This window comes from Miniopterus natalensis, chromosome 12 (assembly GCF_054644295.1).
Source record: "Miniopterus natalensis isolate mMinNat1 chromosome 12, mMinNat1.hap1, whole genome shotgun sequence".
NCBI lineage: Eukaryota > Metazoa > Chordata > Mammalia > Chiroptera > Miniopteridae > Miniopterus > Miniopterus natalensis.
This window is the reverse complement of record NC_142092.1, coordinates 73079121-73105680: the sequence shown is the minus strand read 5'-3', so window position 1 is coordinate 73105680 and position 26560 is coordinate 73079121. Positions and strand designations below refer to the sequence as shown.

At 50.3% G+C, this 26560-nt stretch overlaps 3 protein-coding genes across 4 annotated transcripts in view; 2 read left to right on the top strand and 1 right to left on the bottom strand.

The window, feature by feature from the left end:
• The first annotated feature begins 1162 nt into the window (after positions 1 to 1162).
• PHYHD1 (phytanoyl-CoA dioxygenase domain containing 1) lies at positions 1163 to 8820 on the top strand. 2 transcript variants are annotated; one of them, XM_016196684.2, is made up of 11 exons: positions 1163 to 1204; positions 2773 to 2931; positions 4410 to 4485; positions 4622 to 4669; positions 5822 to 5877; positions 5963 to 6025; positions 6624 to 6645; positions 7546 to 7674; positions 7767 to 7883; positions 8467 to 8593; positions 8697 to 8820. In XM_016196684.2, exons 1-11 carry the CDS (start codon positions 1172 to 1174, stop codon positions 8740 to 8742), a joined length of 876 nt encoding a protein of 291 aa, XP_016052170.2. In that variant the 5' UTR covers positions 1163 to 1171; the 3' UTR covers positions 8743 to 8820. The 2 variants fall into 2 exon arrangements, with proteins under 2 accessions (XP_016052170.2, XP_016052169.1); XM_016196683.2 differs by lacking the exon at positions 5963 to 6025 and having other exon boundaries at positions 1172 to 1204.
• Positions 8821 to 10350: 1530 nt separating this feature from the next.
• On the bottom strand, positions 10351 to 12637 carry DOLK (dolichol kinase). The gene has a single exon (XM_016196681.2). It carries the CDS (start codon positions 12474 to 12476, stop codon positions 10860 to 10862), a length of 1617 nt encoding a protein of 538 aa, XP_016052167.2. The 5' UTR covers positions 12477 to 12637; the 3' UTR covers positions 10351 to 10859.
• A 243-nt stretch (positions 12638 to 12880) lies between these two features.
• The window catches only part of NUP188 (nucleoporin 188), a 43095-nt gene continuing 29415 nt past the window's right edge, over positions 12881 to 26560 (top strand). The window contains exons 1-8 of the mRNA XM_087823038.1: positions 12881 to 12923; positions 18768 to 18822; positions 19793 to 19866; positions 22341 to 22425; positions 22977 to 23057; positions 23535 to 23579; positions 24556 to 24648; positions 24792 to 24911. Coding sequence (XP_087679164.1) covers positions 12892 to 12923; positions 18768 to 18822; positions 19793 to 19866; positions 22341 to 22425; positions 22977 to 23057; positions 23535 to 23579; positions 24556 to 24648; positions 24792 to 24911 — 585 coding nt within the window. The 5' untranslated portion in view covers positions 12881 to 12891. The remainder of the gene's footprint in view (positions 12924 to 18767; positions 18823 to 19792; positions 19867 to 22340; positions 22426 to 22976; positions 23058 to 23534; positions 23580 to 24555; positions 24649 to 24791; positions 24912 to 26560) is intronic.

Here is a 26560-nt window from a genome sequence, read left to right as displayed (position 1 = left end):
TGGCTGTATTTCCCACATGGTTCTGCCGCCCAGCCCCTCTACCAGCCTACCCCCCCCCTTCCCTCCAGCCTCAGGAGCTTGGCAGGGCTCACCCCTCCCCTGGCCCTCCTGGGGCAGCTGGGACCGGGCAGCTACTCCCAGTGCAATGGCCCAGAAAACACAATCTGACTCCAGGCCAATGCTCTTGAGGGCTGAGCTGTGTCCCCGTGCTCACTCCCAGGACACTCTGTCCCTTTGCCATCCAGAAACCGTCATTTCAGGGAAGGCCAGTGGACGGTTTTTCAGAAGCAGCAGCCGAATGAATGGCCCTGTGCGGGGCTGAGCAGGGCTGGCCAGAAGGGCGGTTGGTTGTGCTGTTCCCACCCCCGGCGTCACACCGTGCCAGCCTCACGGGAGACACCAAACACCCTGGGCCTGGAGGTAGGGAACAGGAACTGTGACTCCCCCTCATTCTGAACACCCGGGGCCCCACGTCCAGCCTCTTTCTCCTCCTAAGATCCCCCTTGTCTTCTACCTTCCTGTGAGCTGCAGACTGGCCTCCACACTCCCTCCGTAATCCTCGCAAGACCTGGAGTTTCAGAGCTGGGAGAGGCCCAGACAATTCCCCAAGACCTTTGGAATGTAAAGCCAGTCAGGGTCAGTCTGGTGTGCACGTCCCCCAGGCCTCCACCTGTATTTATTCCCCTCCACCGACATGAGGCTGGTGGCCCTGGGGACTTTGCTCACAGTTAGCGGTGGCACCTGGGCTGGCACTCAGGTGTCCTCTTGTCTGCCCAGCTTCTTTACCTGGACACTCCTTGAATTCAACTTCCAAGCACCTAGTAAGCAGCCATCCCACTGGGGGCGAAGGGGGAGCAGAAGAAGCCTTAAAGGAGGTCAGAAAGGGTTAATCCTGGATTAGCGAGGAAGATGGACCCAGGGTTTGGGGCGGGGGCAGAGGCCAGGGCCCCTCCAGGTGCAGAAGTCAGAGGGGGCCTGAAAAGCCTGGAGTTTAGCCTAAAGGGGTCAGGCTGGTCTGGGCTGGGGGTGGGGCAAGGATTGAGTTTTCTCTGGGGAGGGAATGGTTAAGTACCCTGAGCCTCCCAGGCTCTGTCCACTCTGCCCTCCTGACCCTTCCCTCTCCAGCATTGGGCCCCGCACCGAGGCCACCGGACGCCCAGCCTCGTTCCACATGGCCTGCTTGAACCCCACGCAGCTCCAGAAGGTAGGGGCTGTGGGGTGGGGCCGGGCCGGGCAGGTAAGAATAGGGAGACCCTCGGGACAGGACGGAAAGGACTCCCCACTCCCGAGAACTCAACGCCCCCCCCCCCGCCATTTTTCAATAGAGGAAAGCAAAGCCAGAGTGGTTGGTTCCCAACCGTGACCTCTAACTTCTGGGCGCACAGCCTGGGGGGTCCAGACCACAGGACTGGGGGTCAGGGGGGTGGGGATGTGTGCCTGTGTGACCAAAACCCACAATAAAGCGCCGGGATCAGCCAGCGCAGGCATGTGATTGGGGGGTGAGGGGGGGCGCCCTGAGAAATTGTCTCCCAAAGCCAAGCTCGGGTGCCAGGGTCCAAGGTGCTTTCAAACACAAAAGCCTAACTCATGGGAGTTAGAGTGACATGGCCCTTGTTGATGGTTCCTGATGACAAAGGAAAAACAGAGAAAAACACAGAAGAGCTCATAAAGGACACGTGAAGCCGCCCCGTGCTCCTGCGGCGGGCACGGTATCCTGGCTCCAGCCAGGCATCTTCCTGCGGGCCCGGTAATAGCTGCGGCTCTGCTGCGGGGCGCTCGCCGCCCGCCCGAGCCCTCGCCACGGCTGGACACTCGTTTGCATTTGGGTTTTGTTTGTTTTTTCATCAGGAACATATTCCGATGTCAGTAAATATTTCTCTGCCACATGGTGTTTCTCAGCTGTGTTGTGTCCCAGGCAGGCCGTGCCCACTTGGTGGAACGAATCCCCTTGTGCTGAGCATTCAGGTTATTTCCAACTCACTGCTGCCATTCACAAGCCTCATTGAGCTCCCCCATATGTTCACCTTTGCCCCTCCTATTGCTAATCCTTCAACTTCTTTTTATTTTATTTTTTTAATTCTCACCTGACGGTATGTTTAGAGAGAGGAAGGGAGAGAGAGAGAGAGAGAGAGAGAGAAACATTGATCGGTTACCTCCCGTAAGCTCCCCAACCGGAGATCGAACCCACAACCTAGGTATGTGCCCTGACTGGGAATCAAACCCACAACCTTTCTGTGTATGACGCTCCAACCGATTCCCCCTGGCCAGGGCCCTCCAACTTCTTATTTAAAAAAAAAAAAAAAAAAGTTTTTCTTGATTTTAGAGACAGAGGAAGGGAGAGCGAGAGAGAAACATCAACATTGATCGGCTGCCTCCTGCACACCCCCTACTGGGGATCGAGCCCACAGCCCACACCCCGGGGACCTGCCCGGACTGGAAATTGAAGGGTGACAGCCTGGTTCACAGGTCGACACTCACCCACTGAGCCACGCCGGCCGGGCTGCTCAATCAGTTTCACTTGGATGAATGAGGAAGGTTGTATCCCCTGTGACCCAAGCCCACCGGACAGAGGGGGGGTGAAGGGGGCACCTTGCCTTCCCCTTCCTCCTTCCGTCCTTCCAGCCAATGCTGATTGCTCCTCACTGGGTGCCAGGGTGGGGGCAGAGCACTGAGCAAGACGCTTGGTCCTGCCTTCACAGAGTTTGGGGGGGAGGTCATAAAGAACACCCGAGGGCGGGGGGCCGGGGAGCCTGAGGTCCTTCCTGCCTGCAGTTCCAGCAGGATGGGTTCCTGGTGCTGGAAGGCTTCCTGTCTGCGGACGAGTGTGTGGCCATGCAGCAGAGGATTGGTGACATAGTGGCCCAGATGGATGTCCCTCTGCACTGCCGCACAGAATTTTCCACCCAGGGAGAGGAGCAGCTGCGAGCCCAGGTGGGTGCCTGGGGCAGGTGAGGATGCAACCTGGTCTTTGATGGGGGGAGGGGGGCTCAGTCCCGGGCCAGAGCAGCAGCCTGGAGGCCCAGGGCTCATTCGGGTGACAAGCCGGGCCCCGGCCTTCCCTGTGCCAGGCTCCAGGCCCAGTGCCTTATATGCGGACGCATTGTCCCCGTTTCTCAGGCGGGGAAAATGAAGCTCGGCTCACTTGCCCCAAAACACAGGGTTAGTAAGTGACAGAGTGAGGATTTGAACCCAGATCCATCCGATGCCGCGCCCAGCTGCACTTCCTCTGCAGTTCTCCCGTCTCAGGTCACAGAGGGCCCCCTGGTGGCCGGTGAGCCAAGCGGTGCTGATGGACCCACCTGTGTGGGGCTTGTCCCCCAGGGAGACTAGGACCTCTGCTCCTTCCCCTCCAGTGACCCAACACGACTCAGTGCAGTTGGAAATGGGGACGCTGAGGCTTGGGGATCCTCCCACACCCCTCTCTACCCAGCCCCCAAGCTAAGGCTGCCCGTGGTCCAGGCCCGCAACGGGCACCACTCACACCAAGGAGCTCCTGCCATCTGATGGGCATCAAGGGAATCACAGTGACCGAAGCCGGGTAACCCGCAGGACAGGGACGTGAGGAGGGAAAGGGGCACAGAATGATAATTTCCTCCCAATAGTCTCATTCGTCAGCCTCCAGCCTTCCGGGTGGGGAAAGCAGGGACGGGGTCCTGTGTCCAGCGTCACTCAGAGGCTCCCAGGAGTGAGGGGCTCTATTCTGTGCCCTCCAAGCTGCCTTCCGAGAAGGCTCCCGGGCCCAGCGAGCGGGTGGGGGGCGACGGGAGACGCAGGTGTGTGTCCTGGTTTACAATGCGCCGTGCCCAGCACGGGGCCTGGCGCTCAGCAAACCCGCGGTACTCACTGCTGATCTTGGGAACGACTTTGAAATTAAAAAAACATGAGCCTGGCCAGCGTGGCTCAGAGGTTGAGCATCCACCTAGGATCCAGGAGACTGAGGTTCGATTCCCAGTCGGGGCACATGCCTGGGTTGTGGGCTCGATCCCCAGTCGGGGGCGTGCAGGAGGCAGCCGATCAAGGACTCTCTCATCATTGATGTTTCTCTCTCTCTCTCTCTCTCTCTTCCTCTCTCTGAAATCAATAAAGATATATTTTAAAAAATAAAAATAAAATGAACAAGGAGAGGTTATTAAGAAAACACAAAAAGGTTAGTAATAGCTTATATTTATCATGTGACTTAAGAGGCTTCCGAGAAATCCCACGCTTGTAGCTTCTGGCTGTGCTTCCAGGAACGTGGGGTTCCTGTTCATTTCTGCCTCACTGGGCAGGTTTGAGAAGCACTGGTGGGGTCTGTAGCCCCATGTCGGCGGGGGGGGGGCAGGAAGCATCTGAGTCCCCTTCCCTCCTCCCCAGGCCTGGCTCTAACCCTGCCATGCTCTCTCGGTCCCTCTGATGTCCCCCCTCCGCAGGGCAGCACAGACTATTTCTTGAGCAGCGGGGACAAGATTCGGTTCTTCTTTGAGAAAGGTGTTTTTGACAAGAAAGGTTTGGAGCTGGGGCCCTAGAGGCAGGGGCACACAGGACTCGGGTGGGTATCTGCCTCCCGGGCGGGGTGGGGGGTAGCTACCTAGGGGAGGCTGGACTCCAGCTCTTCAGCCTTTACTTGTGTCTTGTGCCACAGGAAATTTCCTGGTCCCCCCAGAGAAATCCATCAACAAAATTGGCCACGGTAAGCAGGCACCTCTGGGAAAGGACCTGGGTAAACTGATGCCCGAAAGTTCAGGGGCATTACCCAAAGCGCGCGGAGTTAGTGGCCCAGCAAATGGCATTTCTGACAGCAGTGCCCCCTCCGGCCCTGCTCCTCTGCAGCTTGTGATGCTAATCACATGACACTGGGAAGAGGGGTCCACAGAGCCCCCCCCACAGACCCCTCAGCTCCCCTGGCCTGGGGATGATCCAGGCCCTGGGCATGGGGGGCTCCTGGGTCCCTCTGCTTCCTGGAACCCCCTTAAGGAGCACCTAATGTGTGACATGGCGCCTGTTCTGAGACCCCAAACCAAGCTGGGAAACTCTTTTTTCAGGATGCTTCATTGTAATCTATTTTGTAGACTTACTTTTTCTTCTTATTATTTTTTAAATATGTCTTTATTGATTTCAGAGAGAGGAAGGGAGAGGGAGAGAGAGAAACATCGATGATGAGAGTCACTGATCGGCTGCCTCCTGCACGCCCCCTACTAGGGATTGAGCCTGCAGCCCGGGCATGTGCCCTGACCGGGAATCGAACCCCGATCTCCTGGATCCTAGGTCGATGCCTCAACTGCTGAGCCATGCCCGGCCGGGCAACACATAACATTTCAACCCCCCCCTTTTTTGTAGTAACAACATAGCAAATAGGGAGAGGAGCCACTATTCAGTGCGGGCCCTGGGCTGTGGCTGCAGGAGTTAGCCCTGTGAGTCCCAGGCTGCCTGGGAGGCCAGCAGGTCTTCTAGTCCCATTGTGCAGAGGGGGACACTGAGGCTTGCAGGAGAGGAGCCACACAGAGTTAAGTGGTGTGCTGAGATTACCGCCACGTGATGGGCCTCTTGGAGCCCTTTGTGTGGGCCACTTGTCCGCTGGCCCTTGGAGCCCTCTGTCCTCTGAGGAGCGGGGAGTCAGAGCTGGAGTGATTCTCAGTTGGCTAGAAGGTCAAGAATAAGTTCGTGGGTGGGATGGGGCCTAGGGTGGGTTGACGCTGCCGGTGGGGCCCATTCCTTGGTTACAAACAAGCAGAAGGCACACAGAATCAGTGAGAGCGAGGCCTGAGTCTCAATGCCCAGGGCTAGATGTGGCAGGGACATGTGCGGGCTGGGGACTGGCCCACAGCCCACCTCTGTCCTGCAGCTCTGCACGCCCATGACCCTGTCTTCAAGTGTGTCACACACTCCCCCAAGATGCAGGTGAGCAGGAGTGTTGGGCGGGGTGGGTGGCTGGGCCAGAAGTGAGTGTGGCTAGGCTGTCATTGTGACCCCTGCCCCCTTCCAGGCCTTGGCCAGAAGTCTGGGCCTCCAGATGCCTGTGGTGGTGCAGAGCATGTACATCTTTAAGGTGAGCTCCCTCGCCTCCCCAGGCCTCAGTTTACCCTCTATAAAATGGGCAGAGTGCTCAGACCAAGCCCCTCCTTACCATGGGCCAAAAACTGCTTCCCAAAAGTTGTTAAGTTGGGGGAAGAACACATAAAATCAGGCTTCTCTGGCTAAGGCACCTGGCACTTAATAAGTGCTGTTAAAATGTAGTGGTAGGAGGGAAGGGGATCCCCAGGGTTACCTCCTCCCTTGCTTGGCTATTGAAATGCTCTTCTCCTAGCTTTCAAGACCCCCCTCAGTACCACCTCCTCCAGGAAGCCTTCCAGCTCCCTTGGGAAGGAAGGGACTGGCCAGGGCCTCAGCTTCTCCTGCTCCCCTCACTTCTGCCTTGTGTGTTGTTGGGCATGTGCATAGTCAGACTGGGAGTGTCAGAGAGGGTGGTTCCTCTCTTTGCAGCCCTCCTGGGCCTGGCACATAGTAGGTGCTCAACAGATGGGTGCTGATGGGAAATCCTTGGAGGTAAACACCTGTGGCGAGGGAAGAGCTTCCCACAGGACTCAGCAGCCCCTTCCCGCTCCTGCCCTCCTCTGGTCTCACCTGGCCCTTCCCCTCTCTTGCAGCAACCTCACCTTGGTGGCGAAGGTGAGCCCAGCGGACTGTAGGCCCAGCAAAGGCCTTAGTGGGAGATCTGGGACGTTGGTGGTGGTTGGGTCTTCAGAGGGAGGGAAGGCACTTGCCTTGCACGATGTCCTAGGCCAGGGAAGAGAAGCACCTTCCTTCCTTCCCTGAACAGTGGATTGGGAGGGCGTCCTGGAGCCCTTGGCACAGTGCTTCCTGAACCTGGATGCAGCTCCTAGCTGGTTAAAAATACAGATTCCTGGACCCCTCCCTGAGATCATGGGTCGGTAGCACTGCCAGGGCCTGGGAATCCTATATTTTTTAAAAAATATGTTGTTTTTTAAAAAAAATTATTTATTTTAATATGTTTTTATTGATGTCAGAGAGAGGAAGGGAGAGGGAGAGAGAGAAACATCAATGACGGGAGAGTCGTTGACCCGCTGCCTCCTACACGCCCCCTCCTGGGGATCAAGCCCGTAACCGGGGCCTGTGCCCTGACCGGGAATCGAACCGTGATGTCCTGGATCCTAGGTCGATGCTCAACTGCTGAGCCACGCAGGTGGGCAATAGCGGCTATTTTTTGTTTTATTTTTTCCATCACCATTTATCCCCTCTGCCCTCTCTCACCTCCAATCAGCATCTACTTTTTAGTGAGCAATTGCAATGTCGGTCCCGCGCCGACACTTCTCACACATCATGGGACATTCCAGCAATCCCGTGAGGCAGGTTAGTGTTGGGGCCACTTTACAGCTTAGGAAATTGAAGCTTCGAGAGGTGACATCTCTTGCTCCGGGTCTCCAGGCCAGGAAGCAGTGAAATTCTAGCTGGTCACGGGAAGGCTGGGCCTGGAGGGCTCTGGGAGGACTGGGGGTGGGAAGCAAGGCTGGGGTGAAGCGGCTCCTCATGCCCAGGGGCCTGCTGCAGTCTCCCCTCACCAGGACGCCTCCTTCCTGCACACGGAGCCCCTGGGCCGGGTGCTGGGCGTGTGGATCGCGCTGGAGGATGCCACAGTGGAGAACAGCTGCCTCTGGTTCATCCCTGGCTCCCACACCAGTGAGGACCCGTCTCCCTGCCCACCTTCCCCCACCTGCCACGGGAGAGGGACCTGCGAAAAGGAGCCCTAAAGGCCCCATCTTGGTCTGCAGGGGGAGTGTCCAGAAGGATGGTCCGGGCCCCTGCAGGCTCGGTGCCTGCAACCAGCTTTCTGGGGTCAGACCCCACCTGGGATAACAGCCTCTTTGTGCCCACGCCAGTGCAGCAAGGTAGGCGGGGTGCAGAGCGCAGGCGGGGGGCCCTGTGGCCATGCCCTGGGTGTCTGCTGCTCTGAGCACCCAGCTCACCTGAGCGCTGTGAAGTCACAGAACGAGAGGTCACTGGACACTGGGAAACCGGGCAGCATTGGGGTTAACAGCAAGGCCTCCCGACCAGGCTCCACTCCAGACTCTGCTGCTTCTGGGCTCTTTGGGCAAATGACTGAATTTCTCTCTCAGTTTCTCCAGACGGAAAGTGGGGAAGTTGGTGAGGTGTATCTAAGATGTTTACACAGAACCTGTGTGGCACAGCAAGTGCTCCCAGATGCCAGCTCAGCATTCACTGGCAAGACCTCAGCTGCCCAGCCCAGCTTCTCCCTGGTTCTGCACACACCACAGGAGGGGGTGCCCCAGCAGAAGGGATAGGATCCTGGGGAACCCACATCTCACAGCCTGGCCTCAGATCCCAGGGCAGGCTGCAGGCCCCTGAGCTTTCAGGGATGAGAGTGGGATGGGAGGGGGGTGAAGAGGCCACAAAACTACTTGGGTCTTAGGGGGCCCCGGGTCCCTTCCTGACCTGCTGTGTCCCTGCCAGGGGGCCTTGTCCTAATCCACGGAGAGGTGGTGCACAAGAGCGAGCAAAACCTCTCCGGCCGCTCGCGCCAGGCCTACGCTTTCCACCTCATGGAGGCCTCTGGCACCGTCTGGAGCCCGGAGAACTGGTAGGTGGCAGGGAGGGTGTGTCCTAGTCTCCTAAAGGGGTCCTGGAGGCTGGGGGGAGCAGTGATACTGACATCTCGAGGTCATCTCCTCTGTCCTCTGCAGGCTCCAGCCAACAGCTGAGCTGCCCTTTCCCCCACTGTACACCTAGAGGCTCCTGCAGGGCTGAGCACAGTCTGCTCCCAGGAAGCTGTGGGCTGCAGACACCAGCACCTGCAATGGGGAAGTCACACCTCTCCTCCTGAGCTTTCCTTCTTCCAGTGTCTGTGCCCTTTGGTCCTGCAGAAGGGCCGGCAAGAGGTGGCAGCCAGGCAGGAGCCCTCCCCCACTCCCCAACACAACCTTCCCCTAGAGGCAGCCTCTCAGCTACAAACAGGGTCTGGCCACTTCTCGGCCAGCTTCTTACTTTCCTCTCTCAGAGAGAACTCTGTTACGGTGCAAGATATTGAATAAAAATGACTTCCGAACGCAGCCTTTCAATCCTTCTTTCCCAAGCAGACTTGTCAAAATGAGGGCCCTGCTGAAAATCATCCCAGGTACCCCAGCCCTGCCTGGTGAGGTTTGTGACTTTCCTAGCAGCAGGTCACATCTGGTGGGCACTCACTCACTGTGCCAAGAGCTGCACATGTTGTTTCTCACTGAGTCCTTACACCGATGGACCTCTGAGGTAGGTGCTCTTACCATCCATCCACGTTTACAGGTTAGGTGACCTGTGCAAGTCACACAGCTGCTTGGAGAGCTCAGCCTTATCCAGAGCCTGTGCTTCTAACCTCTTGGAGGGGAAAATGCGACCAGGGCTGAGAATGCAGTTCCAGATTCTGGGCCAGGCCCTTCCTCTCTGAGCCTGACGAAGGCCTCTGTGCATCCCTCCTGCGTGGGATGGCTTGGCAGGCACCCAGGCCTTTTCCAGGAACAAATTCCAAATCCAGAACCTGTTTAGCCGAGGTCTGACCCAGAGGTTGCACATCAGGGGCTACTAACTGATTCCAGACCACAGATGTGTTTTGTCTGGGCCTTGATGTTTTTACAAAAACTTTTTAAAATTGGGCAATTTCATATCACAGTAAGATTTCTGAGCTTCCTTGAAAGAACAGGCCAAAGCGCTGGGCCTGTGGTTGAGCATGCTGGTGACTGGCTGGAGCTGCCTCCTTAGAGGAGCCTGTGCTCTCTGCATCTCGCTTCCCTTGTCTTTCTTCACTGCACAACCTGCCTGGCCTCAGAGGCAGTTACTTTGATTTCCAGCCCCCCTGTATGTGTGGACAACAGAGGACAGGGCCTTTTCCCAAGGCCACAGGGCGCTGAAGCAAAGCTGCTGCTCTTCCCTGACATTTGCCACGAGTCAGGGAGAAGGGAAGGGTTTGTCAAGTTTCCTATGAGCCCCAAAGGAATGTCTCAACACTTTTCTGAGGGAAAGGACAAGGCAGTAATTCCATGAACTTCCCAGAGCTCCACTCCTGGCTTTTGGCCTTAGTGGGCCCAAGTTCTCGCCTCTTCCTGCTAGGCTCCTCCCTGCTGGGTGGGTGAGGAGTGGGGAGAAACCTGCCCCTCCCCCGCAGCCCTTCCTCACATTCGACAAGTCAACTCCATGCCTCCCCTTCTGCTCTTCCTAGCCCAGACGGGAGACACCACATGCATTTGGCTATTTTCTCTCGGGTTCTTCTCCAAGTAAAGCCAAGGTCACTCTGGTCTCCCAGTATAACCCACGAAAGTATAACCACTGACTTGCTGAGAGGCCCGGCCTTGGGTAATAACACTTTCCCTTGCTGATTGCTCATGATGTGTGGGCCCTGGGCTGGATATTGTACACACCTCACCCCACCAGATCCTCACAACACCCAGTGAGGCGCACGCTCTTATTTCTTCCATCTTGCGGACAGGAGAATCAAGGCACGGAGTGGTTAGGCCACTCGTGCAGTTAAGAAGTGGTACAGCCAAGGACGGACCCATTCTGTGTGCACAGAACCTGACATGCTAACCATTGTGCAACACGGCCTCCAGCTCCGCTCCAGCCCACTGAGGACTGCAGGGTGAGAGGGCCCACAGCACACTCAAGTCCTTTGAGTTGTTGCAACATCCTTGAAGCCTTTTGCTTTTCAACATCAACAAAACTAAAGCCAGGAGAGCTTTAATTTTTATTTGGAATCTGCCCTCAACTGAAAAATCAAACCTGCTTCCCATCCTCTGCCTCTTTGTGCCCAAGTGGCTGCCTGCTGGGGGGTCACTCGTCTTCCCCATGTCCCTGTTTCCTCCATCGCTGCTGCACAGCAGCTAGGCCATCAGCAAGATCAGGAGGTAGAGAGGCAAAAGGAGATTGTCTATCTGTGTAGTGTAAGCTTCTAAGAGGGACACTATGCTGATGGACCCCAAAATCCAAGCATAACTGTGGTTTAGGTCCACTTCACTGTCGAAGATTAAGATCAAAGCCACAGAAATGATCTGGGCAAATATAGATGTCATGGTCCCCTCAAAAGTCTTTTTGGTTCCAGGCCAGCGGATTTCCCCCATGGTGCTGCCAAAGATGGAGGCCATAGTGTCACCCACCCCCACGGCCAGGACGCCAGCATAGGGGACTAGGGCCCTTGCTCCTCCCAGGCTACCCTTCTGTGTGCAGGGCCTGGGGACTAGCCAAATGGGAAGAGACATGCCCAGAAGCAGGTAGATGTGCGTCAGGATGAGCGGTCCGCTGTCTCGTTCGTCTAGGAAGAGGGACAGGAGGCTCCGCAGAGTGTGGCCCAAGGGCTTAATGCGGAAATAGCGCACATACTCTAGGAAGATGAAGACTGCAAGACATACAGTGGCGGCCACGTAAAGCAGTGGTCGGTCAAAGATGATACCTGGGACGTAGGTGGCTACCACGATGAAGTGGAAATACTTCCGGGTGATGGTGGGGGCCTGGTGCTTCTTGGATTCAGAAGATGACCGCTTGGCATTCTGGTACAGCACCACCAGGCAGGCAAAGGTGGCCAGCAGAGACCAGTAGGCTAGGAGGTAGATGCGGGTTTCCGTCTGGAAGAGGAACTGAAGAAGCCAGAGCAGGGGGTTCCTGCGGATGAGCCGGTGCAGCCAGGGCAGGACCACCCCGAGGCCCAGCACACAGGTCATGAGGTGGAAAAAGATGGAGGAGGCCCAGGTAGCTGAGTCCATGAAGACAAAGAGGGTGCTGAAGAAGACACCCATGAGTACCATCCCGATCACCACCACCAGCAGCAGGAAGTCCACCGGGTCGCCCTGGCCTTCTACCACAGTGAGCGAACGCTTGATGAGCTGGTTGAGCACGAAGCTGATGCCCCCCAACACCAGCAGCGCCTCCCCGGGGGTGAAGCAGCGGGGAAGCAGGTACAGCAGGATCATGTTGAGGTAGACGAAGATCAGCAGGACCTCCAGGACCTCGATGACCTCGCCCACGCTCAGGGAGTGCCTCATGATGTACGTGATGACACACCCGGCCAAGCCCGAGATGACACAGGTGTTGGTGGGCACTGGGCGCGTGATGCCCAGCGCCAGCACCGACGAGAAGAGGGCCACCGCCATGCCCGTGGCTGCCACCACAATGCCAAAGCGCTCGAAGTGCGGGTTCCCCGCGGCCAGGCAGCGCTCCTTCATGACCACCCCGAGCAACGGCATGACCATCGAGGAGGGCAGGAGGCCGCTGTTGGCCGACGTTCGGAACTGGAAGACGGCGCTGCCCTGCTGGAGCAGCCGGTCCCACTTGTACTGCACGTAGAAGGCCTGCACGGCCAGGGCCACCGCGCACCACGAGTACCGGTCCAACACGGCCGCGTGGATGCTCAGCACCACCGCGAACACCACCGCCGCCTCCGCCAGCACCGCCCCGCTCGCCGCGGCTGCGGTGCCCGGCGCCCGGGGCGCGCGCTCGCGGGCCATGTCTCTGCACCTGGGCGCCCGGGCACACCGGGGTGACTAGGGGCGCCTTGGACTTTGAGCCCGTCTAGCTCCGCCAGGCTGAGCGCCGCACCTTCACCGGCCGGCACCGTCCCTCGTCGTTCTCCGGCTGCGAGGGAGCGCGATCCGCTGTGGGGGCCTCTCTGCCGCCTGGGGCCTGGGGCCCCGTCACCTTCCACCGCCTCCCACCCCGAGGCGCCCAGGCTGCCAGCCCGCCGCCGTCATGCCAGCCTCGGTGGCCCTAGCTGCCGGCTCCTAACCTCGCCCGGAGGCCGCCATCTTGGCCCCGCCCCGCCGCCACGTGACGGGAAGCCCCGCCCCCACACCGGCGTTGGAGGAGCGGCGTCACGTGGGCCTGGCCCTTGGGGGCGGGGCTGGGGCGCGCGCGCGCTCGAAGATGGCGGCTGCCGCCGGCGGGCCGTGTGTGAGGTGCGGAGCGGGCCGCGTCGGCCGGGGTGGCTGCGAGGCGGGGGCTGGGAGCCGAGGGGAGACCGGGCGGCAGCTGGGGCGAGACGCGGCGGCCGCGGTGGCGCGGCGAAGCCGGGCTGGGCGGACGGGCGCCGGGACGAGAGGCGGTTCCGTCCAAACGGTCGCCGCGCGCGCGGGGCTCTGAGGCGACTTCTCTGAGAAGGGGGCCGGTACCCCGGCTCTTCGCCGGGCGCCGGCCCCCCTCTCTTCCCCGGGCTCTCTCCCTCCCCTCCCTGTCCCCGCGGCCGCGTCCCTCGGTCCCCCCATCCCTGCACAGCCTTACCCCTTCCTCGTCCGGCGCGACGCTCCCTCGGGGCGCGGCGGGGCGCTTGGCTGTCGCCCGGGGAGCCCCCACCGCGACGCGGGCGCCGGGGCGACGCTGCCTGGCTGCCCAGGTGCCCGCGTTAGGGGCGTTAGGGGCGGTGCCGCGCCCCTGCCCGCGCGCGCTCCGCGCGGCCTCATTCATCCCTCCGCCGCTGCTCCCGGGCGCCGGTCCCGTCCGCCGACGGGCCCCCGAGGGCTCCCGGGCGCTGCCGGGCTGCGGGGCGCGGGGGCGGGAGGCTGGAAAGAGGTCGCCCTGCGGGGCGCTCGCCGGCGCCGGACCCCGGGCAGCGCCGCGCGCGTCACGCCTGAACCCTCCGCCCTCTCGGGGCTCCTCCAGTTCGCGGGTGACTCAGACCCGGCCCGGCACCAGCGAGCGGCCAGAAGCGGGGCCTCGGACGCTTTAACCCGCGCCCCCCGCCCCACAGCCTGCAGTGCCCCCCGCTCTGCCCGCCCGCCCCGTGCCCCGTCCCCCGTCCCGCGTGCTCGTGGTCCCGCCGCCCCTCCGTGTCTCCCGTCGCGTCCGTGCCGCGGCCCCAGCACCACGTCCTCCCCCGTCCGCTCCGGGGGGCTTCTCCCCGCGGCCTCCCTCGGGCCCCTCGGGGCTGGCCCTCCCCTCGGCTGTTTCACGCGTGCCAGTCTTTTCTTTCCCTTTTTCCCTTCATCCTCCCCTGTGGATATCTTCCCCTTGATTTTTGGAGAGAGTGGAAGGGAGGGCGGGGGGGGGGGAGAGGGAGAGAAACGCCGATGAGAGAGACACACCGATGGTTGCCTCCCGCACAGGCCCCGACCTGGGCCTGGGATGGAACCTGCCACCCAGGGACGTGCCCTCGACCGGGAATCGAGCCCGGGGCCCTTGGGCGCACGGCCGACGCTCTGACCATTGAGCCACCCCGCCCGCGGCCCGGTGAGCCTGTAGGCCCGGCAGCGGCGCCGTGGTCAGCCTGGTGGTCAGCCCGCCGCCCTGGTCGGACTCCTGCGGCGCGTGGGTCAGGCTCAGCCCCGGCAGGGTGAGGGGCTCTGGGAACGCGAGCGGGGAGGAGACGCTTTGTTTTGCGTGAAAAGTGCCTCGTGCACCCTGGGGCCGTCCCCGGCTCCCACGCGAAGGCTCGAGAAACGCCGCGAGGGTCCCCAGGCGCCGCTTCGCCCCGAGCCCCGTTAGGAGAACCGTCCCAGGCTCGAGGTACCGATTGGGGCCCCGCTGGGCAGCCTCCTTGCGCCTCAAGGTCGGGACGAGGAGAACATCCACGTTCCGTTCCTGGCGCCTGCTGATGGCAGGTGCCTCCGGACCAGCCGGGCTGTTTCTCCAGATGTGAATCCTTTTGAGAAGAGCGTCGAGGTGGCTCATTGCACATGTTATTAATAGGAGCTGACGCTCGTCAAAAACGGAGCAATGCTAATGAGTCACGCAGGGTTTTGGGAAGGTCAGCCGGGGTTTGGCAGGCACTGAATCTGAATATTGGCATTTTTTGTCGTACCTTGTTCTCTTCAGTTAACGTGTTTATAGACACCTGACTGGTTCACCTGTGCGAAAGACAAAAATGTGGCTTGAAAAGCTTGCTGCTATGCTTAAAGCATGCAAGAGGGGAGTCTGCGCATCTCTGGGCAGCCCCACTGTCCTCTCCAGCGCACTGTCCTCTCCAGCGCACTGTCCTCTCCAGCCGCTGTAACCGGGTTTCTCAAAGGACTGCTGGCAGTGCGCTGGCTGTCTCGGCTTCCTACCAAGGCGCTCGCTGTGGACGCCGTTATTCCTAACCTCCCGGTAGCTTTCGCCCAAAGGTTTCCAGCCACAGGGATCTCTCTAAGGAGGATAATTTCCAGTTCCCATGAACTCCAGCTCTTTTAGGAATGGGGTTCCATGTTGTCTGCTAGAACACTGGACTGGAAATCAATAAAAATTTTAAACTTTACTGTTGAGGCAAGCTATTTTATTTCTGTGCTTTAGTTTCTCTTCCAAATACTTAGCTCAAATTTATTTATTTATTGTGCAAATAAATGAGAGATGATAGCACACATTTTGTCTATGAAAATATATATAGAAGATGCTTCCCTGAGGCTTTGGCTTGGCCATCACAGCTCCAGACATGCCTTGTGCCTTGAGAATCACCCTCCTTAAGCCTTCAGGTCCCTGTTTGAGGTGAAGTCTTTCATTAGTACTTGGATCAGCTCCCAGTGATCCCTCTTCTCTGACTCTGTTTTTTGTCTTAGATGATTATATTCCTTTGGAGTGTTTGTTAGGATCAAGCTCTTTATTACTCTCTACCTTTTTGCTGATTGTGTAATGTGTGCCTAACACCTTTGCCATTCCCAGTACTAAGTGTATGAGCATCGTGAAGTTCTAGATTTATTTCTGTTCCCATTCCTAGACCAGTGAATGTGTAGGAACTGAGGAACCAATGACACTCATTTCCACAAGAATTCCCTTCCCGTCAAACTACCATTTTCTCTTTTATTCTGCCTCCCCTTGGCACTTCTGCAGATAATTGTTTTTCCTAATTTTTCTTTTTAAAATTTATCTTTATTGTTGCAACTGTTACTTACAGATGTCCTCTTTTCCCCCCATTGACCCCCTTCTATACCCCCATCCTCACCACACTATTGTCTGTGTCCTTGGGTCATGCACACACGCATACAAGTTCTTTTCTAATTTTCCTTTTCCAATTAGACTGTGGGTCTAAAAGGCACCTTTCTTCCTTTGGTATTCATTCATCATCATATACTTTTGAGCCCCTCCTATGTGCCAGCCACTGTATTATGAGGATGGTATGCCATTTAGAACAGAAAGCTTTACCTCAGTCTGTGCTTGCTTGCAGGATGAATTCTTTGGTGCAGCTTGAGGCAGTGTGTAATGATTAAACTCTGGAGTTGTGCACACCTGGGTTCAAGTTCTGGCTCCATTACCTATTGGCTTTGCGGTGTTGGGCAAGTTACCTAACCACCCTTAAACCTTAGTTTCCAGGTCAGATAACGGGGGTAATAACAGCATCTGCCTCAGAGTTGTCCGTGTTCATTAGGACCAGGTGTTAAGTACTTAGCACAGTGCCTGACATATTACATCTGCTCAGTAAATGTTGGCTGTTGTTAGGATCAGAGACTTATTTTCAATAAACATTACTGTTTTTGTCATAATAAAAAGACCGTAACATGACATAGTTTTGCCAATGAAAATTTTAATTTCTAAAGAAATAGGGTTTTTTTCTTTTGAGAAGTAGAAAAGTTACTGCTTTACTCAAGGACCGTAATCACTAATCTTGTTTAGTAGCAGAATCTTCCCCCCCCCCCAAAAAAAGGTAATCAATCAAACAAAAGGCAGAGGGTCTACAGTGACCAGATGTTTGACCTGCTCCTCTGAGAGCATCAGCAGTTTAGGGATTCACTCGTGTATTCACTTCAAAATGTACGTTTCCCATGCCCAGCCTGGGAATCACTGCTACCTAGCTAGTTAGGGGCCAAAGCAAATGTAGATAAATTAAAGCTTTTTGATTCCCAAGATTTTTATGTTTTTCATTGTTTCTAGAGATAGAGGAAGGTAGATGGGGGAGGGGGGAGAAACATTGATCAGTTGCCTCCTGTACATGCACTGACCGGAGACTGAACTCGCAACCTGCATATGTGCCTTGACTGGGTATGTGCCTTGACGGAATAGAACCTGCTACCCTTCTGTGCATAGGATGATGCTCTAACCAACTGAGCCACACTGGCCAGGGAAGTGCCCAAGGTTTTTGAAATTAGAAAATGGATGATTAAGAAAGAATGATTTAGCTCAGGCATGCTAAAGCCTTCAATTAATGATAAATTTCTTTCCATTAATTTTCATGTACTGTTATCCCCATTATTAGCTATGTGTTATATAATAGGTATCTAACCCATTTTGTATAAACCAGAAGCTATTTTTGGTAAAGTAAAAGTATATGCCATTTTAAATAAAGCCCTTCCTTTACTTTTTCCTAATTCAGATTTATCAGACAAGTTAGGCGATAATTATTCTCTTTACAAAAGACATTCTTTCAAAATTTACTATGAGTTTCTTTGAATAGTGAGCTTGCCTCTGTTTTTAATTTTTTTTTTTTAAATCTTTATTGATTTCAGAGAGAGGAAGGGAGAAGGAGAGAGAAAGATAGAAACATCAATGATGAGAGAGTCATTGATCGGCTGCCCCCTGCATGTCCCTGACTGGGGATCGAGCCCGCAACCCAGGCATGTGCCCTGACCAGGAATCGAACTGAGATCTGGATCCTAGGTTGATGCTCAACGTTGCTGAGCCACGGCTGGCCCGGCAAACATAGTACATTTATAATGACTTATGATTGAGAAAGTGAATTATGTATTTAGAACATTTTCTGGAGGTGATGGGGATCCTGAAATGCACATAGTCCTTTTCTAGATTCTTTTTCATCAGCCACTGCACTTTTATGAGAATAGGGGGTAGAGATACTAAATGGAGACATCTTAGCATAAGGGACATACTATAATTTATTAATATATTTCATTAATTCTAAAATCCTTTTCTTTTTACTCTTTGATATCTCTGAAGTCAGAATGTGTTTTTTTATTGATGAATTGTAGAGCATAAATAATCATGTGCCCTCTTGCAATTAATGGCATCCAGGTGTGTTGAAATATGGGTGGCCATCCCCGTTTTCAACACACTACCTATTGGTGTAGGTTGAAGTCCTATATTTTAGTTTCTTTTTATGAAGCAAACATATCCTCAAGTTTTTATTGTCACATAATAAAACAAAATGTGAAGCTTAGAACTGGGTCACTTGGCCCTTTCTCTTCTTATCTCCCAGTTCAGGATGCTCATGTCTCAATAGCTAACATTCTCGCCCGGCTGGCCTGGCTCAGCGATTGAGCATCAACTTAGGATCCAGGAGATCGAGGTTTGATTCCAGGTCAGGGCACATGCCCGGGTTGTGGGCTCAATTGCCATTAGGGGGTGTGTAGGAGGCAGCTGATCAATGACTCTCTCATCATTGATGTTTCCATCTCTCTCTCCCTCTCCCTTTCTCTCTGAAATCAGTAAAAACATATTAAAATAGCATTTTCTGAGATCTAGTTGGGCTCAACCCATTCAACCCTCAGCTCAGTCTTCTTCGTAGTTTTAGCCTTTTTGTGGAAAATTGGCTTAGTAAGTCCACCATAGCCACTTTGCTTCCTGTAATGACTCCCTATTCCCTGCACGCATAGAGAATCCTTGCCCCTGTACTGTGTTACTTTGTGGGCTTGATGTTTGCCACACTTCTTACAGAAACTCTGGTGGGTTTTAGGAATGTTTACCATGTTTATAAGAGTGCTATGGGCACAGAAAAGCTGTATTTTAGTTTCTTAATTTTTATTTTGAACATCAAACTTCTAAGAGTATAATAGGATTACTGTCCAAAATTTTAACAAATTGTTGTGTCTTTTGAGCCTTTTGCTTTAGAAAATAGACAAAATAGCTGTGAGATAGTTTAGCCCGGTCTTCTTTCCGTTATTTTTCAGGAGCAGTAGGGAACTGTGGACAATTCTGCTTGGAAGGTCAGCTCTGAGAGAACTGGTAAGTGTGGTGGTCTTAAGTGGATTCTGTGGTTCTTTGTGTAGTTTATATTATTTTTAAAAACTGACTTCTCTTTGAAGTAGGAATTACAACATATTTTTTATTCTAAAATGTCATGTAAACATTATGCATTTATTGTCTCTGCTGAAATGTGTGTCTTATAGTCTGGATTTTCTAAATCTCCACCTTTCTTTGTTCCTTAGTGATTCCTTTTCTGAAGAGATACCAGTGCTGCTTGATTGGCTACTGAGGGTCAGGGTACAAATACTGTTCTGATACCTCAGGCTAAAAAGATTCTCAGCCTTTTCTCTGTCTCATACTTTACCTGCTTTTTCTTCCTTTTCCATTTAGCCAGCTCCTTAGGTCACAGAGGCTGTGGTTTCTAGGACATTTTCAAGTGTATAATCAATACAGGACAGTTCTTCATGTTGATCCTCGGGTGTTCTGACCCTGTGAGGGTAAAGTGTTAAGATGACGTTCAACTATTACTATTATTGTTATTGTAATTAATATAAGGGATGTTACACTTTTTTTTAGAGCCTTAACATTTTTTGATATGCCTTCATATGTTAATTCCACTTCTAGGGCTGTATTTTTTAAAATAAATAAATCCTGGAAAAGTTTTGTGCACAGAGCTCTTAACCAGAGTGTTATTTATATTAATAAGGAATTAGTCAGCTTAAGTGTATCTAACATTAGAAGAATGATAAATAAATTATGATCTAGCCACTTGATAAAATATGCAACCACTAAAGGATATTTATCAAGATTTTCATAATGAGGTTGAATCATTATGTTAGAACGTTAAGCAAAGAAAAGGAGGCCACAGAATTCTCTATTCAAAATTATTTCAACTGTGGGGAAGAACACATTTGAAAAGACTCAGAGGAATATGTAGTCATCATTGTGATCCTGAAGTCTGATTAGTTTGATTAAAATTGCATTTGTATAATTCCTTGTTCTTTTCCAGAATCAGATTGAGGCAGAACTGAATAAACATTGGCAGCGACTGTTGGAAGGACTTTCTTACTATAAACCTCCCAGGTATGGCTCTCGTGTGCATCTGGTTAGAGTAGTGCCGGGAGGAAGCTGGCGTAGGTGAAACCGTTTTCATGTTGCTTTTACTGTATTGCTAGGTTAGGTAGATCAGAGAGAATGCAGTTTGGTTACCAGTAAGACCAAATTCTCTCTTTAAAGGAAACCAGTGGAAACCTGTCTTCTTGAAGGAAGAGGAATTCCTTCTAGAGATACAGTGTTGAATCCAATTATAGCACTAGTGTCTGGGGATGAGGGCTTATTAAGCATTCAGTTAATTTAATATTTATTTCTGTCCAAATTGTGTGAAGCACCGTCAGCATCAAATGCTGGGACATAGCAGTGTACAGTTTTTATTTTTGGGGTGAATGTATGGTTTTTTTTTACTGGACAGTGGAGAAATAAAATACAAAGTAGTTGAAAAAAGAAGAGAATGCACCTTGTAGGAAGGACTCGACTTTTTCTCTTAATTCCTAGCCTAGATCTCACTCTGTTATGCATTGTAGTTCCCAGGCCACCCCATTTCCCTTCTGCTTCCGAATGTCTGTTGATTTTATTACATCTTCACCTTCCATCTTCACTGCCTTAGGTTAGTGAAGAACTTTCTTTTTCTGTTCATCTATTGACCCTTCTGTAATTATTTTGAAGTAACTCGCAGACATCATTACAGTTATTTTATCTGTAAATACTTTACTATGTATCTAAAATATATGAACTTAAAAAAAAGGTAATCACTATATTATCACATTTAGGTACTTTTATTATTGTTTCCATTTTACAGATGGGGAAACTGAGGCACAAAGAGGTTAAGTAACTTGCCCAAGGTCACACAGCTAGTAAGTGGTAGAACCAGGATTCAAACCTGGCAGTCTTACTCCAGTGTCTGTGTTCTTAACCATCATTCTGTGTTGCCTCTTTCAGAGCTTACTGTTTAACCTTATCCTAGCCTTTGTGTTGTGGATTTTCTGTGAAATGTGAGAGTCTATAAAAATCCAGCAACAGCAACATGCTTTTAGTTCACAGACTAGACATTTAGGGCATTAGTTTGTTTCAAGACAAAAGTTCCCTTTGTGGTAGCATGGGGTTTGAAGTCTGGCAGACTTTTTTTTTTTTAAACTGCAGGCTTTATTTGAATTTAACCCTGCCCCCCATTTTTCTTTAATGTCTTCTTTCTGTTCTAGGATCCAGTGCAGGCTACCACATTTCATTTAGCTGCCATGTCTCCTTAGCTCTTAGCTGTGACAGTATCTCAGTCTTTCCTTGATTTTCATGACCTTGAATAGTTTTGAGGAGGACTGGTCAAATATTTTATAAAATGCTCTCAATTTGGATTTGTTTGATGTTTTTCTTATTATTTAGATTGGGGTTGTGGGTTTTGGAGAAGAATTCAGAAGGGTAAAGTACCATTCTTACCACATCATAACAGAGGATACACATTGAAATTGTTATCCATATGAAATCACGGGTGATGTTAACCTCGCTGCCTTGGGTAAGGTAGCATTTGCCAAGTTTCTCCTCTGTAAAGTCACTTTTTTCTCTTTCTGTCCCCTGTTTTTTGGAAGTGAGTCACAAATACAGCCCATTCTGAAGGTAGGGGTACAGTGGAATTAAATGTCACCTTCTGAAGGGGGTGGTACCTATGTGTATTATTTGGACTTTTTCCATAAGGAAGCTTTCCCCTTCTATCCTGTTCACTTGTTTGTTTGTTTTGTTTACTCGTTTCCATCACTGGGACTCATGTATATTTACTTTATACTTGTTTTTACCTTTTCCAGCTTTGACTATTGGGAGTTTTTTTAGGTTGGCTTCTGTGACCTTTTGACATGTCCCCTCCTTTTGTTTTCCGAGTATTTCCTTTGCTTTCTGGCATTACAAGATGCTCCAGGCTCATCTAGTCTTTTTCTCCACTCCAACTCTAGATGAACCATTTCTCCAAGGATTCCTGGTGCCTTTTATTAGAGAATGGTGTTAGAACCCAAGATCTGAATGCTGGGTGTGCTCACTGCTGTGATGAGGGTGGGGTGTCATAGCTTCTAGGCTTTCTCAGTGGACAGAGCTAGATAGCATGTATGTATACTAACAGACCTGGTTTTAAATTTCACCTCAACTTTTTATTAGCTGTGGGATTTTTGGTAAGTTATTTTCTAAGCATTGGTAATTCCATTTGTAAAATGGGGATAGTAATATTTACCTTTCAGGGTAGTTGTAAGGGTCAAAAATAAATAATGTAACTCTAATTTACAAATAATATTGTTGTAACTATCATTTATAACCAGTCTATACTATAATTATAACCTAGGCATAAATAGTTCTGTGTTATAAAGTCTGTAGAAATGAACTTGAATGTGTATGTGTGTCTGTGTATGTATTTTGTAGTCACCTATATGGCCAAAAAAGGTCTGTAGTAAAAATATCTCTAAGTATTTTTTTTAAACCTCAAGGGTCACTGAGAATGAGGAAATGATTCATTGTTCTTTTCATAGTCCAAATTCAGCTGAAAAAGTGAAAGCTAATAAAGATGTAGCTTCACCACTGAAGGAACTGGGTTTACGAATCAGCAAGTTTTTGGTGAGTAAAAATTAGCATTGGCTCAGTTTATTACCTGGAGTGTGGATGTGTGTGGTTTTATTGTTAGTGATTGTTAGTGAAAATTCAGTTTACTTCCGATTTAGAGATTAAATTGAGCATGCTGTGTTTCAGAAGTACCCAGATTGCAACTCTTCTGGCGAATCACTTTGCATGACCCGTTTACTATGTACCCTAGTGTTTTCTTCAGCATCCATGTGGTGCTCTTTAAATTGACTAGACTGTATCTAAGTATGTAGTTGCATCCTTTTAATTTTGGAGACCCAGAGCATGCCTGCTATTGTAGTAGTGTGCGTGGTGAATAGGCCCAGGTGTCTCTGGCATGCAGATTTGTCACATAGATTACGTGCCAGTGACTTTCTCCTTTTTCCTCTTGTTTTGGTTAAAATTGTTACATTGTATGAAATCTTTAAAAGGACTTTTGTTCAAGTTCTGTGTTCATTTCAGAGGACAGGTCTTTAGAATGCTTTGCATCCTGTGTGTGGTTCCTGAGCTGGGGTGGCTGTTGCTCACTTGTGACCGCTGCATTTCAGGGTCTTGATGAAGAGCAGAGCGTGCAGTTGCTCCAGTGTTACCTTCAGGAGGATTACAGGGGCACTCGGGACTCCCTGAAGGTCTGTGGGTCTATGCAGTTCCGTCCTCGTGCCTTTATCCATTTCCCTGTTTAGATAATTTAGGGTTTTGGTGCCAGTTCCTTTCCACAGAGGTAGGTGATCAGATAAAGCCACTTTCAGCAAATACTTTCTGAAGGCCAAAAAAAAAAAATGTGCTTAAGCTGAGGTCTGTCCTCAGACTTGGAGGTGGGGAGAGGTCAGAGATTGACATGCTCATCACAGAGTCTCAGGATATCAGAGCTGAAGTGGATCGGGGACAACATTTAACCTGTCCAGTTCCTCATTTTACATACGAGGAAATTGAGGCCAGAGGAGGGGGCAGGGATTTGAGCACAGACTTGTATATACTTAGGTAAAAAATGTTTGCAGAAATCCAGGGGCAATCTTGAAGGGTGAGGTGAAGATGTTTACCTTTTTCCTTTGTGGATTGAGTTTTGCTAATAAGATGGCTTCCTAACTTTTCTTTTTTTCCTTCAGATGGTATTGCAAGATGAGAGGCAGAGCCAGGCCTTAATCCTGAAGGTCAGTAGTAGTCACCATTTCCATTCTTTGATGTAAAATTAGGTGCCACCAGTTTCTTGACTTTGTTCTCCTGAGCATTGCTGGCTTTTTGACTCTTGTTGGGTAAGCACTGAGGTCTTAATGAGGATGCTTATTAACTCACTTGTGAAACAAGAGGTGTTTATCCACCAGAACCAGCTGAGTTCTTTTCCAAAGGAGATTCTTCAGTCATTGGGGGTGAGAGCTGGTTAATGGATATTTTTTCTCTACATCTAAATGCAACAGGATTAATTTGTATTTCTTTATCTCCCCCCACCTCTCAAAGCAATCTTCTCACCTAGGATCTCATTTTAAAATGGAATTTGACTGTGACTTCTGAAGTAGTTTCCTACTTGGTATTTAGTGAAAGCTAAGTACATTAGTTATAAGGAATTAGGACATATACCAGTGGTGTTTTTATATTTGCTTTCATGTATTTGGCTGTCAGTTTATAGTATTGTGTGTTACTTGAATACTCTCACTGCTTGAAAAACTTGTGTATATTATTAAATAATTGCTTTTATCTTGCATGACTTTACCTGTATCCCAGTTCATGAAGGTCTTTTGCTTTTTTTTGGCCTAACACTATGTTTCCAATTCTGTGATTAATGATATTTTATTTTTTAAAAATACATTTTTATTGATTTTAGAGAGAGAGAATAAGGGAAAGGGAGAAACATTGATGAGAGAGGAACATTGGCTGCCACCTGCACGCCCCCTACTGGGGATGGAGCCTGAAACTCGGGCATGTGCCCTGCCTAAGAATTGAACCCATGACCTCTTTGTGCCTGGGTTGATGCTCAACCAGCTGAGCCACACCACCCAGGGCTGTAATTGATTATAAACGGAAGTTTTTCATTCACACCTTTAAGTGATCTCTTTATCAGTAAATTTACAATTGAATGTCCGTCCTGTGCAATGGTGAGTAGCTGACTTTGAATCTTTGGGTTCTTCCCAGATTGCAGATTATTACTACGAAGAAAGAACGTGTATTCTTCGTTGTGTGTTACACCTTCTCACTTATTTCCAAGATGAAAGGCATCCCTATAGGGTAAGCGGTTCAGTGCTCTTGGTTCTCTTCACCCTGTAAAATTCAGCTCTTTTAAATAACTTTATGTTATTCGTATTCACATTCATTTGCATATTTGCCTTTCACTGTAGGGATAAGTTCCCTGTTTTGGATTTTTTTTAAAGGTTGAATATGCAGACTGTGTTGATAAATTAGAGAAGGAGCTCGTTACAAAATATAGACAGCAGTTTGAAGAGCTTTATAGAACTGAAGCACCGACATGGGAGACACATGGAAACCTCATGGTATGTGGTTATTGTGCCCTCTTACAATCCTTAGGAGCATGATATATATATATATGCCCTTTCTCATAGAGCTCCAAGTTAAATTATTTATTCCTTTATTCGTTTAAAACATTTATAGATTATTGGTCTTGAGAAAAATTTAAATATGTCAGATGGGTCAAAAATTTACTTTCTCTTCTTACCTAAAATATTCCTTTAGTGCTTAGTGGAACTCTGAACTCAAGATTTCATCTTCTTTATTATCATTATTTAGTGTGTGATGCTAGTCTGGTTATTTTATCCTAAATCTAAAACCAACCTGCGTTTCTAGATTACTAATACTATTATTATTTATTCTTTTCTTGATTTTTATAGCTCTGTAGTAAGTCTTGAAATCAGGTAGCATAAGTCTTTCAGCATTGTTCTTTTTCAAATGTTTCAGCTGTTCTAGGTCCTTTGCTTTTCCATATCAACTTTAGAATCATCTTGTCTCTTCAAAAAAAAAAAAAACTTGCTACAATTTTGGTTAGAATTGTATTGAATCTATAGATCAATTTGGAGAGAATTGCCGTCTTAATAATGTTATTAAGTCTTCCAATCCATGAACCTCTAGTATATCCCTCCATTTATGTATGTTTTCTTTAATTTACCTAAATAAGGTTTTATTGTTTTCAGTATTCAAGTATTATATGTCTTTCGTTAAATTTATTCTTTTGTTGTTGTCAATCCTCACCCGAGGACATTTTTCCATTGCTTTTTTTTTTGAGAGCCAGTGGAAGGGGGTGGGGGGAGAGAGAGAAACACTGAAATGAGACACATCGATTGGTTGCCTCCCACATGTGCCCTGACCGGGGTGAGGGATTGAACGTGCAACCCAGGTACGTGCCCTTGACTGGAATTTGAACCCAAGATCCCTTGGTGTGTGGGCCAAAGCTTTAACCACTGATCCACACTGGCCAGGGCAATTCTTAAATATTTATTTTATTTTTTTGATGCTTTTGTAAATTTAAAAAAAATTTATTTTCCAGTTCATTATTAGTATTTAGAAATGCAAATGATTTTCATATGTTGATCTTATATCTTGTGACTTGGATGAATTCACTTATTCTAGTAGGTTTTTTCTAATAGGATTTTCTCATATACGTGATCACGTCCAGTATGTGAATATGTGTGAATAAGCCCAGTATGACTTTTCAGATCTGTATGTCTTTTATTTTTTTTTCTTGCCTTATTATCCGATTGGGACTTCTTTTAGTGTGTTGAATGCAAGTGGAGAGAGAGCTGACGTTCTTACCTTGGTCCTCACCTTAGGTAGAAAGCATCCAGGCTTTTACCATTGAGTATGTTGTTGTGAGTTATTTTTATAGTTGCCCTTTATCAAATGAGGAAATACCCTTCTAGTCTTAGTTTGCTGAGGGTTTTTAGTTTTTATTAGGAATGAGTGTTAAAATTCTGTCTATTTTCTTTTGCATCTGTTGAAGTGATCTTACGGTTTTTCTTTTTTACTCTATTATAGTGAATTATATTGAGTTTTGGGATGTCAGACCAATCTTGAATTCCTGGCATAAATTCCACTTAGTCATGATATATTTTGCTTTTTATACATTGTTGGATTTGACTTATTTTAACAATTTTTTAAAGGAATTTTGTGCCTATATTCACGAGGGATA